The sequence below is a fragment of the Boleophthalmus pectinirostris genome, unplaced genomic scaffold (genome assembly GCF_026225935.1).
Source record: "Boleophthalmus pectinirostris isolate CB_2022bp ecotype Guang Dong unplaced genomic scaffold, ASM2622593v1 HiC_scaffold_12, whole genome shotgun sequence".
Taxonomy (NCBI): Eukaryota; Metazoa; Chordata; class Actinopteri; order Gobiiformes; family Gobiidae; genus Boleophthalmus; species Boleophthalmus pectinirostris.
Window position 1 is genome coordinate 39914057 of NW_026571018.1, and position 16820 is coordinate 39930876.

A 16820-nucleotide genomic window follows, 5' to 3' on the forward strand; every position below is an offset into this window, starting at 1 on the left:
TTTATGTCGTTTCCTCGTCACAAACACAGACCTGGACTTTTGTGTGTTTTGTTTCAAACTCACCGAGTTCAGACGCCAAAGTCTCCGGAACCGGAACTTTCAGATTCTGCATCGAAAACACAAACGAAACAAACGTGAACAAAACTCCAAAAACACACAGAAAACACACACAACGCACACAGCACACACACACACACACACAGAACACACACACACACACTGCACACACAAACACACACTGCACACACACACACACACACACACACACACACAGAACACACACAGCACACACACACACACAGAACACACACAACAACACACACAGAACACACACACTGCACACACACACTCCTCATGTGTCTGGTTTCTGTGCTTTCACTCTCTCGCCGTCGCCTCCTGTTTCGGTGATTGTGTTTTACTCCACTTCATAGTTTTACGAAAGTCAAACTAAAACATTTTGACAGATTTTTGAGGCCGTGTCCCACAGAAAATTGGTTCAAAGTCAGTAACACAACCAGAATTAATACATAAGGCACTGGATTATAATGAGCACTGTCGATGTTTGAGAAAATGTAAGGATTTAAGTGCATCTTATTGTCTGAATAATAGTGTACAGAGAACTCTCCAAACGAGGGAAAACTGGTGAAGAGAAACGACCTGAGGCTTTGGAAAACTGTATTATTAGGGCGACCAAACGTCCGTTTTTCCCTGGACATGTCTGTATTTTGCGTCATGTCCGGGGTTTTTTTTATAAAGTGATGTAAATGTCCGGGTTTTCTTTACCGTTCATTAAACTGAGCGTCTCTCGTCTGTGACTCAGAAGGAGCGAGACACAAACAGTCGGTCTGAAACACGACTGAAGCACAAATGAACATTTAACAATGACTTGGACAAGAAATTCTCCGATTTTCCGTCCCGGTCGGGACAAGTGTGAGTCCATGTGCACAGGCTGAGGTGAGGGACAGTGTCCCTCGTTTATCGTGGGAGTTATGTTCTAAAAATAACCTGCGACAGGTGAAATCCACCAAGTATCAACTTTATATTTTACAATTATTCTGTCTGTTTTAAGTCTGTAAAACCTCAGCACAAACTTTATACACTTTTCTCCGACAGGATCGACAGGTGCAACACTTTTTACTTCCTTCTTAAAACTTGTTGCTGTTGTCGTCCTTTTGTTATTTTCCTCCTTCTTTATGGAACAAACTGAAGATTCATTTATTCTGTAATGGAGCCGACAGCACAGAGTCCTGCACAGGTCCAGTTTTGGAGACTCACAGTACAACACCGCACCTGCCAGGACAGGACCACCCTGCCAGGCCACAGGACCACACCTGCCAGGACAGGACCGCACCTGCCCGGATTAGGACCAGAGATATATCAAACTTTTGCGCTGCCTACGACACGGACTGAACCAAGACTAAACCAAGACTAAACCAGGACTAACCCAGGACTGATTCCAGGACTGAAGAGGAGGACTAAACCACGACTGAAGTAGGACTAAACCAGGACTAAACCAGGACTGAAACAAGACTCCCCGTCAGGTCGGGCTCGGAGGTGACCACAGGAGAAAGGAGCGGCTCAGCTCTGCACCTCACAGAGTTAAACGCGGCAATCGCCCGATCGAGCTTTGCGGACAAACTGCTCGGCGTTTTCGCTCTCAAGTCCAAGATTAGTCCTGGTTTAGACCTGGTTTAGACCTGGTTTAGACCTGGTTTAGTCCTGACTCACCAGTGTGTATTTACTACCACCTGTAATACACAATACACGCTCATACGCTGTAAAAAATTGCACACAAAAAAATCCGAGACCCCCCCCAAAGGTGTCCGGGTTTTCACAAACAGAAATATGGTCACCCTATTATTATATAAAATATGAATCAAAAGCAACTTCTGAAGACTGATCCGGACTCAGGTCATTTCTCTTCACTAGTTTTGTGGAGTTTTGTTGTTATTCTTCTTCTTCTCGTGTGGAGACAGAGATGACGTGACTCACAGCGGCTCGGTCCAGGAAGAGGGAGTAAAAGTCCATGAAGAATCGTCGGCTCTCTTGGCGCTGGTGAGTCTGTGCAGGTCGGCGTACAGGAAACACAACTGGAACCACAACACAGGAAACTCCTTAAGGTTCAGCAGATTTTTTATTTTAAACGCTGCTTTTTAACTCTTAAAAAAAAACATGTCTGAATTGTTTTCAGTCTGAATTTCATGCCAGGAAGTTAAATTTTAAGCCTAAAAAGTGGCCAAACTGGGAAAGAAAGTGTAAAACATCGGCACTTGTAAGGACTTTTATTTATAATTCCAAACAGACTTTTTGGACCAGTTTTTACTCTTAATCACTGGAGGTTTTACGTTGTTTTTGCTTTGGGCTTCTCAGATTTTTAGCCGCGTTCGTCTCGTGTTTTAGTTTTCGTTTTCGTGTGTGCGTTCGGAGAGTTCACCAGAGGAGCCGGGTCGAACTGCGAGACGACGTGATGGAGGAACACGGCCAGGTGAGCGGGTCGAGTCTTCAGCTGGTCCAGGCTCTGGAAGCTGCTGCACTGTCCGTTCATCTGCAGGAGGAACCCGGGGTCAGATCCAACACACTTCAGACTCAAAACGGACTCAAACTTTGACTGAAAACCACCAGAGAACGGCGTGTGAGCGAGACCCACCTGCCCGGGCTCGAAGTCGTCGTCCTCCGCCCCGATGATGTGAGGGTGGAGGGTGGACGGGGTCGAGGGAGACGCCTGGACACACGAGAAACCGACAAAAACATGGACAGTGAGCGTTAAAGCTTCTGCTGCAGACGTGGAAATATTCATCCTCAGGCCGTTCGCTTCTTGACTCACACAAACTGCATCAATAAACAAAAACTCAGGTCGTCCAGAGTGTGTTTCAGCACATGGACGTGTGTGTGTGTGTGTGTGTGTGTCGTCAAAGCTCGTGTCGGTCGCCCTCAACAACAGAACCATCCCCACGCACCTGTCACTCTATTTGACCCAATTATTTGACCCACATTTCCCCTCAGACCCTCAAACAAACGACAGAAATGAACTTCAAAAAATACTGTACCACCGCCCCCCCGGAGCGTACGAGGCAGTGCATGTAAATAATGTCCTCCGTCTTCCGTCCTCTGTCTGTCTTCTGTCCTCAGTCTTCTGTCCCCTGTCTTTCTGTTTAGCTCTGAACACTCGTGAAGACAAACCTCTCGTCTCCTCTCAGTTTCTCCACGGCAACAGCATGGTTGTGCTGCTCTTGTGGCTGTCCGGCTCACACACTGAGCAGTTTTTGAGACATTCAGTTTTTTGACATTTTCACGTCACTGTAAAATCACAAACACGACTGTAGTTGTGACGCTCCCGACACTCGATGATTTATTATTGTTATTAGAGAGAAATAAAAGATGAGGATCCTGAGAGCAGCAGGGACAGAAAGACGGACCACAGCTTTTCAACAGAATCAGACCTGGAGCCGACGGAGCCGACGGAGCCGACGGAGCCGACGGAGCCGACGGAGCCGACGGAGCCGACGGAGCCGACGGAGCCGACGGAGCCGACGGAGCCGACGGAGCCCAGACTCACTTCCTGTTTGGACTAAGTCCATTTATGTGAGTAAAATCCTCAGTCGTCCAGGTAGAAATTCAATTTGTCGACTGGACAAAAGTTTATTTTGGTCGAATCCGTTTCCTTCCTGCTCTAGCAGTTTGAGTGCAGTGAGCGCCCCCTTCAGGCAGATATAAGACACTGTCCACAGCGTCCAACAGAACTGAAGCAGCAGTTTGGACGAGCTGAGAAACGTTTTTGACCAAATAAACTTTTGTCCAGTGGATAAATTGGATTTGTCCTTTTGTACGTAGAGTCTGTGGGCTGTACCTGTCCCAGGGCCTCGACTGTGTCCTCTGTCCCCAGCGTGGGGTCCTCAGGGTGGAGGTCCTCTGGGGGGGGACAGGACGTGTCTCCGCTGATCTGGACCTAACAGACGGTGAACAGATTTTCAAAATCTTAAAACTGCAACATCCCGTTTGTGGAAATAGTGTGAAACGAGATGAAATTAAGGAAAAACCTTCTAACAGAGTCAGTATCGTCACATTTTCTTTGTGTTTTGTCATTTTTAAGCAGCTTTTCTGTATTTCACTGAAATAAATGTCAGTTTATGTCTTTCTTTATTGTTACAGGATCAAATGGGTCAAAAATAGACACACCTGAGACATTTCTTGTATCAAACTGGGACAAATCAGTGGTTTTATATAAATCTGTTGGGACATTGGGACACAGGGACAGAGGGACGTGTGAACTCTTTAAATGTGAGTTTGTCTGTGTGTCGAGGGACTCCAGCGTTTCACACTAGAGTTTAGAGAGCAGCAGATACCATACAATTTAATCTCTGGCCTTTCTGATCACAATCTGATCTTTGCAGTTAGGAAACTGTCCAAAAAACACTTTATCCACCATTACAAAACGAGCCAATCAAAAATATCCAAAGCAATTCCAAAATCAAAACTGGATCATTTTGAATCAGAACTTAAAAATCTCAAATGGGGAGCGGTTACTAAAGAATCTGACTTAGACCCAAGTGTAAACTCTTTCACATCAACTCTAGGTGAACTGATCAATTCCCACACCAGGACTTGGAAACCAAGACCCAGAAAATGTGGTCTTCCTTGGATCAACACCAATGTCCTCCAGATGATGAAAAAGCGAGACTTAACACTGAAACGCTCACTGCTCAACAAAACCAACACTGATCATCAACTGTACATCAGCCTCAGGAACAAAGGAGCACATGAAATACAGAAGCAAAAAGTGATCGTTTTACTGGGAAAATACCAAAATACCAAAATAAAATGTCTGAAAGATGGTGATAACATAATCTACAGTGATGAGCAGATTGCAAATTCACTGAATAATTATTTGATTGAATCTGTGGAAACTTCAGACGAGAACTTTGATCAAACACATTAGTTGACGACCAAACTGTTCCTCATACAAATGACATGTTCAAAATTCAACAAGTATCTCAACACAAAGTAAGTGAAATACTCACCAACATGAAAAGTACCTCTTCCAAAGACATTCTCAACTTAAATAATAAATGTATTAAAAAATATCATAATTACTTACTGGAACCCATAACACATATTGTAAATCTCTCCATAACTACAAACATCTTCCCAGCGAACTGGAAAACTGCAGTTATTGTTTTTCAAAGTGGTGACAAGGATGAGGCTTGTAACTACAGACCAATAACTCTCCTCCCTGTGCTTTCCAAAATTATAGAAAAAGTTGTTTCTGATCAACTAATTGTGCATCTTGAAAGTAAATTACTTCTGTACTCAAAACAATTTGGTTTTAGGCCTAAATTCTCTACTGAACTTGCAAACTGTCATCTAATCGATAACATTAAAAAGTCTTTGGACCAGGGGAATGTAGTTGGGGCAGTGTTTCTTGACCTAAAAAAAGCCTTTGAAACGGTCAATCATAGTATTTTATTGGTTAAGTCACATCAGTTCAGTTTTGCAAAGGAAACTGTTAAAGTTTGTATGGAGGGTTTTTGTTTTGTTTCAGATTGTCAGTGATTGGTTAAAATAACATTACAATAAAAAGTTACAATAAAAAAAAGAATGAAAATCTATCAAATGTGGACGTGGTGAGGCCAGATAAACATCAGCATAGAAAACAAGGGCCTCATTTTCTATTGGTGTTAGGTCGTCAATCAAACTCCCTACGTTTCTAGAGTAAATGACTCGCTGGGATTACGTTTTATGCGGCGTGTTCTTGGATTTTTTAAACTGTAGCTTCGCACAAATTCGCACAAAGTTTGTTGCGACGGCGGACGAGAATCCAGGACCAGTTCGCCGCGAAAAGAAAGTCCGTTTTCGAGGTCGCTGAAAGAAGAAGAGAAGAGGAAAAGGAGCGAAGACAAACTGAGGTGATTCTTGGAGATCCCTTCCAGCGATGGCGCGACTCAAGTAGAAACGGTCGCTAAATTGTTTCTAGACCGGTCACTTGCTGTAATTCGAAGGCCCACTGGCTGTAAACGTGTGATTTCTGGGTAAGGAGGCGGGAGGAGATGTTTCTACTGAGGACTGTGGAGGGGAATTTGAAAAGAATGTCGCTGAAGTTCTCTTCCCTTAAAAAAATCCTCTATACAACCTTTAAATGGTTCTCATCATATATTAAAGGGAGAACTCAGTGTGTTCGGGTAAATGGAGTCACTTAACAACAACGAGCCAGTCCCTTTGGGGTGCCACAGGGGTCTGTACTTGGCCCCTTGCTTTTTTCCATATATATTAATTTTCTCCCTCCATGCTGTTCTCCTGTTAATGTTCGAGTTGCTGATGACACTGTGTTGTACGTCTGTTCAAAAACACCTGCTCAGGCTGTGCTGAGTCACACCTAGTCACACCTGAATTCCACAGTCAACATGCACACCTCACACACTTAGTCAACACCTGAGTCACACCTGAGTCACACCTGAGTCACACTCACACCTGAGTCACACCTGAGTCACACCTGAGTCACACACACCCTAGTCACACCTGGGCAACCTGAAAGTCACACCTGGTCCTCACAACTTGTCTCAAAATGTCTTAGTGTGTCACACCCGACTTTGAATGTGAAAAAAACTGTTTCTCTTTGTTTTTCAGTGCAAACACAAACAAAAAACTGTGACTTTGAAGTGACTTTGCACAATGAGAAAATTCAAGCAGTGAAGTTCAATACTTCAGCCTCATTCTAGATGAAAATTTTAAATTTTCTGGTCAACAAAAATACTTGGTGAAGAAGATTAAGACTATTCAGTTGTTTCGTTTCATACGTAAAGTTATCGCTCCAACTTCAAACTCTTCCATGAACACAGTGATTTTTCTCTCATCAAACTTATTGTTTCCACCTCATGGTCCAGGCCCTCAAACACACTTAAACCACTTTGTTCATTTTTACAAAACTGAGACTGAGAGAAGAAAGATCCTTGACAAAAGCCAAACACGGGCACCACTGGGAAATTACAAGAACATCAACTTTTTATCATAAATCTTAAATGTCTCTTAACTGTGATACACCACTGCACTCAGAATTTGTCAGGACCATAAAATGTTCACACAGAGCGAACAGAAGAGGAGAGACTCGTGGAGACTGTGTTGTTTTTATGTACAGGACGGTTCTTGGTCCTCGTCTGTGGAACCGTTTACCAGCTCATTTAAAATTGGAAACCAACTACAACAAATTTAAAAGTTAATTTAAATTATTGTATGTTTCCAATCTGAAAATGTTCTGTAAATATTTTATCTGCATGTTATTTATGTGTCTTTTATTCTCTGTTTTTATGCCTGTAGTTTATATTTTTATATGAACAGTGTTGAAAACTAACACTTGCACAACATCTGCACCTGGCTGGTCTAATGCGATTGTGACGTCCTTAATAAACATAAATAAATAAAAAAAAGTTCTGTGAGTTTTTGTTCGTGTTTTTTTTTGCAGCATCGTCTCGTTTAAACGTTTTTCCGATTTTCTTTTTTCTTTCTCGTCTTTGGTCGGTGGTTTTTGTGGTTGGGTTTTTCTACTCACCGGACTCTGGAACCCGCCGTCTCTGCGCGAGGACGGAGACATGTCCACGCTCAGCCCGCCGCCGTCCACGCCCTCTGTTGCCTAGGAGACGGAGACGGACGTGAGACTCACACGGACGAAAATTAAAGCAATAATCTGTATAATCCAGCCGTAAAATGAATCTAACATGGACAGTGGTTGAGTTAAGAGCGCGTTTGTCCTGGGTTCTGATCCCTCAGATAAATGCTGCTGTCGTGTCCTTGGGCAAGACACTTAAAGGTGCACGGTGTCACTTTTCTGCTGGAGGCTCTGTTTTTTTTTTTTTTTTTGTTTTTTTACGCTTTTCTCCATGGAGATGTTGCTGTTTTGTCTGGAATGTTCCACAGTGCGACATTAAACCTTTTTATCTCCACGGAGACCAAACCAGACCAAGTCACAGGTCAGATCTGTGGAGAGGCGACGCGCCACTCCAATGGTTTGTTTTTTAGGGATTTTCAGTCAAGTCCTGGTTTAGGTCCGGTTTTGTCCTGGTTTAGTCCTGGTTTAGTCCTGGTTAGTCGCTGGTTTTAGTCCTTGGATTAGTCCTGGTTTTTAGTCCCTGGGTTAGTCCTGGTTTTACGTTCCCTGGTTTTAGTCCTGGTTAGACCTGGTTTAGACCTGGTTTATTCCTGATTTGAACCTGGTTTAGACCTGGTTTAGTCCTGTCAGTCCTGTTTAGACTGGTTTAGACCTGGTTTAGACCTGGTTTTAGACCTGGGTTAGCCTGGTTTAGACCTGGTTTGATCTAGTCCTAAACCGGGACTAAACCTCTAAAATCCCTATAAAATCAGACATTGTGAGTGTGAGCGGCGTCGCCGCTCCACAGATCTGACCTGTGACTTGGTCTGGTTCGGTCTCCATGGAGATAAAAGGTTTAATGCTGCACTGTGGAACAATTTTACACTCTGAATTTCAGCTGTTGAATTTGAGGCTTGAAAATATTTGTGCAAAATTTTTAAAAGGTTTTTATTTTAAATTTGCAATTTTAAACACCTTGAAACTGCATTAACTGAGAATCAGAATCAAAATCATTTAAACTGTTTTTTTCAGAGGTAAAAAATTCAGCGATTTTTTAAATTCTAAATCTGATGTAACTGATTCTCTTCTGTGTGTGAACAGGTCAAAGCTCGTCAAGGTGGAAAATCACGGTAACTTTTTTTTGTTTAAATCAACATATTTTGTGGTGTTGGTCACGTGACTCACCTGTGTGTCCGGGTGTTGGTCACGTGACTCACCTGTGTGTCCGGGTGTTGGTCACGTGACTCACACCTGTGTGTCCGGGTTGACTCCGCGTCACGTACTCACCTGTGTGTCCCGGGTGCGGTCACGTGACTCACTGATGTGTCCGGGTGTCGGTCACGTGACTCACTGTGTGTCCCGCGCTGTTGGTCAGGTGGACTCACCTGTGGTGTCCGGGTGTCGGTCACGTGACTCACCTGTGTGTCCGGGTGTCGGTCACGTGACTCACCTGTGTGTCCGGGTGTCGGTCACATGACTCACCTGTGTGTCCGGGTGTCGGTCACATGACTCACCTGTGTGTCCGGGTGTTGGTCCGTCCTCACCGGTGGATCTGATTGGACGCTTCTGTTGTCGCTCTGGAACTGCAGGAAATGGATCATAGTTTTACATCAGTTAAAGCTGCACTGTGGAACATTTCCACTGGGGGTCACCTGCATCACATCACTGCTGTGTCCGGAATGTTCCACAGTGTGACTTTAAACAGCTCGACTTAAAATCTCAATTAAGGAGGGTAGCTACAAGCAAAAATCCTAGAAAACAGGCTAAACAGGACTAAACCAGGACTAAAGCCAGGACTGTAAACCAGAAGTAAAAAACTGAACCAGGACTAAAACCAAACAAACCAGACCTAGACTAACCAGACGTAACCGACCACCAGACTGACCAGAACTGAACCAGGACTAATCTACACTGTGGAACATTCCAGATAATCAGTATCATCTCCATGGAGAAAGTGCAGTTTCCTGTGTCTCCTTCAGACCAAAGCGTCACAAACATCGTACACGTTTCTGTTTGGAGCCTTTACATTTGAGTTCAGACGCCCCGACGCTCGTGTCTGTGACGTCGTGGACGAACGAGAGAAAATACTTGACGTGCCGTTGCCTGGAAACAAGAGCCCGGTCCTGGACTTTTCCCCAAACAATGTCAGCCAGACTGAGACTTTAGTGTTTTTATCACATAAAATCAAGGAGAAATCGACTCGACGATGGAGCCAGTTTATATTATACCCACTAATGACACTGGATCAGTCCTGGTTTAGTTCCTGTTTAGTCTTAGTTAGTCCGGTCTAATCCTGGTTTAGTCCTTGTTTAGTCCTGGTCTAGTCCTGTTTAGTCCTGTTTAGACCTGTTTAGTCCTGGTTTAGACCTGGTTTAGACCTGGTTTAGTCCTGGTTTAGACCTGGTCCTGGTTTAGTCCTGGTTTAGTCCTGGTGTGACCTGGTTTCCTGGTTTAGACCTGGTTTAACCTGTTTAGTCCTGGTTAGACCTGGGTAGTCCTGGTTTAGTTTAGTCCTGGTTTAGTCCTGGTTACCTGGTTTAGACCTGGTTTAGACCTGGGTTTAGACCTGGTTTAGTCCTGGTTTAGACCTGGTTAGACCTGGTTTTAGACCTGGTTTCATCCTGGTTTAGTCCTGGTTAGTCCTGGTTTAGACCTGGTTTAGTCCTGGTTTAGTCCTGGTTTAGACCTGGTTTAGTCCTTTATAGTCCTGGTTTGACCTGGTTTAGTCCTGGTTTAGTCCTGGTAGACCTGGTTTACCTGGTTTTAGTCCTGGTTTAGTCCTGGTTTAGAGTCCTGGTTTAGTCCTGGTTTAGTCCTGGTTTAGACCTGGTTAGACCTGGTTTAGTCCTGGTTTAGTCCTGGTTTAGACCTGGTTTAGACCTTCCTGGTTTAGTCCTGGTTTAGTCCTGGTTTAACCTGGTCCTGGTTTATCCTGCCTGGTTTAGTCCTGGTTTAGTCCTGGTTTAGTCCTGGTTTAGACCTGTTTAGTCCTGGTTTAGTCCCCTGGTTTAGACCTGGTTTAGTCCTGTCCTGGTTTAGACCTGGTTTAGTCCTGGTTTAGACCTGGTTTAGTCCTGGTTTACCTGGTTTAGTCCTGGTTTAGTCCTGTTTTAGACCTGGTTTAGTCCTGGTTTAGTCTGGTTTAGTCCTGGTTTAGTCCTGGTTTAGTCCTGGTTTAGACCTGGTTTAGTCCTGGTTTAGTCCTGGTTTAGTCCTGGTTTTTATCCTGGTTTAGACCTGGTTTAGTCCTGGTTTAGTCCTGGTTTAGTCCTGGTTTAATCCCTGGTTTAGTCCTGGTTAGAACCTGGTTTAGTCCTGTTTAAGTCCTGGTTTAGCTGGTGACCTGTTTAAAGTCTCTACGTCTCTGGACTCTCGTCTCTGATTGGTCGACGCCCCAGACACACGTCCTCGGACACTTCACACATACATTCACACTCTGACGCTCTGAACCAACCTTTAGAAAAACAAAAAACACTGTGTTCCACCTGGTGATGTCATCATGTGGTGATACAGGAAGTGCTCCACTGTGTTTTTAAACTCCACACTTCACCTTCACCTGAATCACCTGGATCGTTTCAGTCGTGGAGTTTTAATCTCGACTGAACTAAAGAGAAAAGGAGCTGAGCACTTTGAAACGACCACTCGATGACATCACGAGGTGGAGCAGAGCGTCCGGAGTTTTAAAGGTCACAGACCTGCGGCTCGTCCGGGGGGCAGGAGGTCAGGGGGCTGAGGGACAGAGCCGGGCTGGTGCTGCCCCCTCCTGACAGGACGGGGGAGTGCGGGGCGGTGACGGGCGACAGGGGCGACAGGGGCGACAGGGGCGACAGGGGCGACAGGGGCGACAGGTCGTCCTCCAGGGGGACCTGGGAAAGACCCGGGGGCCGTCCCAGAACCGTCAGGGCCACATAAGAACCGGCTGGACAGAGGAACAGACAGAGAACGTCGTTTGTTCATTTGTTTTTCAAAATAAAACCAAAAATAAAATGAAAAAACAAGTTTTCTTCATTATTTGTCTCCAAAACCAAAATGAAAAAAAAAACAGTTAATGATTTGATTTTTTCAGTTTTCGATTTTGTGTTAAAATGAAAAATGGAAAAAAAAATGGATAACGACCGTTTCCTGTTTACGTGACTTCAGTGACTGAACCAGGACTGATCCAGGTCCAGGACCAGACCGGAACCAGACCAGGACCAGGACCAGACCGACCAGACCGGACCAGACCAGACCAGACCAGACACCAGACCAGGACCAGACCGGACCAGACCGGACCAGACCGTACCAGACCGGACCAGACCAGGGACCAGGACCCAGACCGGGACCAGACCGACCGGACCAGACCAGGACCAGACCAGGACCAGACCGGACTCCGAGCTTTGACCCCGAGCCTTCAGCTTCCCAGTCTGGTCCCAGTCTGGTCCCGGTCTCAGTCTTGGTCTGGTCCCGGTCTCAGTCCCGGCCTGGTTCCGGTCTCAGTCTCGGTCTGGTCCCGGTCTCAGTCTCGGTCTGGTCCTGGTCTGGTCCCGGTCTGGTCCTGGACCTGGATCAGTCCTGGTTCAGTCCAACATCTCAGTCACTGAAGTCACGTAAACAGGAAACAGCTGTTCTCCTTTTTTTCCATTTTTCATTTAAACACAAAATCAAAAACTGAAAAAATCAAATCTTTATCTGTTTTTTTTTTCCATTTTGGTTTTGGAGACAAATAATGAAGAAAACTGTTGTTGTTTCCTTTTCTTATTTTTGGTTTTATTTTGAAAAACGAATGAACGACACACAGATTCAGACCTGATTCAACATGTGTGAGGTGATGTTGTGTGATTCTAACTGGAGGCTCTGCTCTGTCTGAGGATTTAATCTGAGTTTTATTTTAACACAATCTGATCTGTGTTTGTGTTCATCCAAAAAATCTGAATCAAATCCAGTTCCTTCAGACAGATTCAGACTTTTCCACAGCCTCAGGTCGTTTCTCTTCATCAGTTTTGTGAAGTTTTGTTCAAGTCGCTGTCGTCAACTGAACGGAAACGACCAAAATATCATTTACACAAAAATAATCATGAATCATTTTAGAAATAAACTCACACAGATGAAAAAGTCACACAACACGAACGAAACACAAACGAAACACGAACGAAACACAAACGACTGACACGGTGTTTGTGTGTGTATGTATGTGTGTGTGTGTGTGTGTGTGTATGTATGTGTGTGTGTGTGTGTGTGTTTGTGTTTGTGTGTGTGTATGTGTGTGTGTGTTTGTGTGTGTTTTAGAGATGCACGGATTGCGGTTACAACCACGGTATCTGCGGTTAATCTGCGGGTCGGCGGATGACGTGACGAAAAAATTATATTTTTAATTAAATTCGGNGTGTGTGTGTGTGTGTGTATGTATGTGTGTGTGTGTGTGTGTGTGTGTGTGTGTGTGTGTTTGTGTGTGTTTTAGAGATGCACGGATTGCGGTTACAACCACGGTATCTGCGGTTAATCTGCGGGTCGGGCGGATGACGTGACGAAAAATTATATTTTAATTAAATTCGGGCGGGTGGCGGTTTAACTACTAAAAAAAAAAAAAAAAAAAAAAAGTTTCTGTTAGTGTTGTTATGTACATGTGAAAAGACGAGTGTCATTGTCTGTGTTTGTATGAAGTGTTCGTCATGTCCTTAATTAGTCCATTTGACCTGTTTTTATGTTCTGAAGGTTCAGGTTGTGTCGGGTTATTGATGCCTGAGGTTTAGAGGCACATATTATATGCAGGTTATTTTATTATTTCTAATTTATTTCAGCTGTTTGCCAACACGTAAGTGGCTATAGGGCCAGATTTATTTAGTTATGCTTTTTTTTTGTTTCAATATCAGATATATTTTAAAACACGCAGACATTATAGCGTCGACTGCCACTCGGGGGATTTAAAACTTAAAGAAAGACCGATGGAGTGAGGCTATGACTTTGAAACAACATCGGGCGATGGCAGAATGTTCAGAATGTAACAACATCCAACACGAAGGCAAGAAGGTTCAAAAACAGCCGAGTCGGAAAACGTCGTCAGTTAATTAGCTGCGCAAGAAAACCAGGTAAGTCTGGGTTTGTTACGGACAATTAAGAATGTGAACAAACACGCTGAGCCAATGTTGGAATGAATGAGCTGTAGTTTGCATTTTTATCGAGGCTCCTTAGTTTGTTTGCTGTATGATTGATCTAAAATCTCAAATCAATGGGCGGATGGCGGGCGGGTGCGGTTTTGAAAACCTTCAGTGCAAATGGACAGCGGCAGATGATGAGTTTTGTGTCGCAGTTGCAGATGAAAAAATAGCCCATCCGCACATCACTAGTGTGTGTGTGTTTGTGTGTGTTTGTGTGTTGTTGTGTAGATGTTGTGTAGACTTACACTTGATGAGTTTGACGACCTCGATGTGGTTGGAGTGTGTGACCAGAGTCCCGTTCACCTGCAACAACACACAACAATTATACATATATATATATATATATATATATGTAGGCAAGGCAAGTTTATTTGTATAGCACAATTCGTACACAAAGTAATTCAAAGTGTTTTACAGAATAAGAAATACATTAAAATCATAATAAAAACAAATCAAAACATAAATAATCATGAAGATTAAAATTAAAAAAGAGAGACATAAATTGGAGAGAAGAGTGCGGAATGAAAACCTTTCAGTTATTTGCACAGTTAAACAGAAATGTTTAGAGTCTGGATTTAAACAGTGTCACAGAAGAGTCTGTCTCACATGTTCAGACTGTTCCAGGTTTTAGCTGCATGAACTGAAACGGTTCATATATATATATATATATATATAATATATATATATGAACCTGAAACGGTTCATATATATATATATATATATATATATATATATATATATATATATATATATATATATATATATATATATATATATATATATATATAGTACAGTGACATGATCCATGTGTACTGGCTAAAGAAGCTCACTGCCTCCACGAGCGCCTGGCAGCACAAATGAACCAGCTGCTAAGGGATGGGACTCACCCTGAATGGTTAACCCAAGGGCGTACGATCCTGATCCTAAAGGATCCTTCAAAGGGTGCAGTCCCATCCAACTATCGGCCAATAACCTGTCTCTCCACAACATGGAAGCTCATGTCAGGCATCATTGCGGCTAAGATAAGTGGGCACATGAATCAATACATGAGTGCAGCACAGAAGGGTATCGGCAAAAACACCAGGGGAGCCAAACACCAACTCCTGGTGACCGAACAGTCGCCCGCGACTGCAGAACCCGTAAGACCAACCTGTGCACTGCCTGGATTGATTACAAGAAAGCCTATGACTCAATGCCACACACATGGATCACTGAGTGCTTGAAGCTGTACAATATCAACAGGACTCTAAGGGCGTTCATTGCGAACTCGATGCGGTTGTGGAAAACCACCCTTGAAGCCAAGGGGAAGCCACTTGCACATATGTGGCATATACCAAGGAGACTCACTGTCCCCACTACTGTTCTGCATAGGCCTGAACCCTCTCAGCCAAATAATCGACTGCACTGGCTATGGATACCGACTCAGAAACGGGGCCACCATCAGTCACCTCCTCTACCATGGATGACATCAAGCTGTACGCTAAGAGTGAGCGAGACATCGACTCACTGATCCACACACCACAAGGATCTACAGTACAGACATTGGGATGTCATTCGGGCTTGAGAAATGTAGCAGGATGGTGACAAAGAGAGGGAAGGTAGAACACACAGAGGGGGTGTCACTCCCAGAGGGAACAATAGCAGACGTTGAGGACAGTTACAAGTACCTTGGTATCCCACAAGCAAATGGCTCCTCGAAGAGGCAACAAGGAAAGCGGCTACGGCCAAATACCTGCAAAGAGTGAGGCAAGTCCTTAGAAGCCAGCTCAATGGCAAGAACAAGGTGCAGGCAATCAACAGCTACGCCCTGCCAGTGATCAGATACCCTGCAGGGATTGTAAGCTGGCCAAAGGAGGAGATACAGACCACAGATGTTAAGACACGAAAGCTCCTGACCTGATATGGGGGTTCCATCCCAAATCCAGCACCCTGAGACTGTACGCAGGCCGGAAGGAAGGGGGCCGAGGACTAGTGAGTGTGGGAACCACTGTCCAGGATGAAACATCCAAGCTCCTTGAGAACATCAAGGACAAGGCCCCGGCAGATGAGGTGCTCAGAGAATGTCTCAGACAGTGGGGTCCAGAGGAAGAGGAGCTGGAGGGACCATCATGACAGGACAAACCCCTACATGGGGCGTACCACCGGAACATAACTGAAGTGGCTGATATCAAGAAATCCTACCAATGGCTTGAGAGGGTCTGAAGGACACACAGAGGCACTGATCCTGGAGCTCAGGAGCAGGACCTGGGCACTCGAGCAATAGAGGCCCAGATCTACCACACCAGACAAGACCCACGGTGTCGACTGTGCAAAGAGGCTCCTGAGACAGTCCAGCACAGAACTGCAGGTGTCAGATGCTGCAGGGAAACAAACATGGAGCGACATAACCACGTGGCAGGCATAGTGTACAGAAACATCTGTGCAGAGTACGGGCTGGAAACCCCAGGATCAAGGTGGGAAACACCTCCAAAAGTTGTGGAGAAACGACCGAGCCAAGATCCTGTGGGACTTCCAGATACAGACTGACAGAATGGTGATGGCGAACCAACCAGACATAGTGGAGGTGGAGAAGAAACAGAGCAGAGCTGTGGTGGTTGACATCGCAATACCAAGCGATGGTAATATCAGGAAAAAGGAACACGAGAAGCTAGAGAAATACCAGGGGCTCAAGGAAGAGCTGGAGAGAGTCTGGAAAGTAAAGGCATCAGTGGAGCCTGTGGTGATCGGACACTCGGGGCTGTAACCCCCAAACTGGAAGAGGCTTCAACAGATACCGGGAAAAACAATGGAACATCTCAGTCCAGAAAAGTGCAGCACTGGAAACAGCAAAGATACTGCGCAGAACTGTCAAGCTCCCAGGCCTCTGGTAGACGACCCGAGCTGAATGAGGGTGAGAGACCAACCACCGTGGAAGGTGAGAAACACATTTTTATATATATATATATATATATATATATATATATATATATATATATATATATATATATATATATATATATATATATTCCCACACACACACTAGTATAATATTATGTACATATTAGAGGTGAGATGTTAAAGTGTTAATTATGACAAATAATTCATTACAAAGAGGGGGGCGGGGCTGTGCG

The 16820-nt window shown here is 44.4% G+C and overlaps 1 protein-coding gene across 1 annotated transcript in view; it reads right to left on the reverse strand.

The window, feature by feature from the left end:
• Positions 1–16820, reverse strand: part of arhgef12b (Rho guanine nucleotide exchange factor (GEF) 12b) — a 58358-nt gene that overhangs the window by 40724 nt on the left and 814 nt on the right. The window contains 10 exon segments of the mRNA XM_055148288.1: positions 64–106; positions 1993–2051; positions 2054–2090; positions 2435–2545; positions 2648–2722; positions 3848–3946; positions 7541–7621; positions 9091–9159; positions 11272–11495; positions 13956–14013. Coding sequence (XP_055004263.1) covers positions 64–106; positions 1993–2051; positions 2054–2090; positions 2435–2545; positions 2648–2722; positions 3848–3946; positions 7541–7621; positions 9091–9159; positions 11272–11495; positions 13956–14013 — 856 coding nt within the window.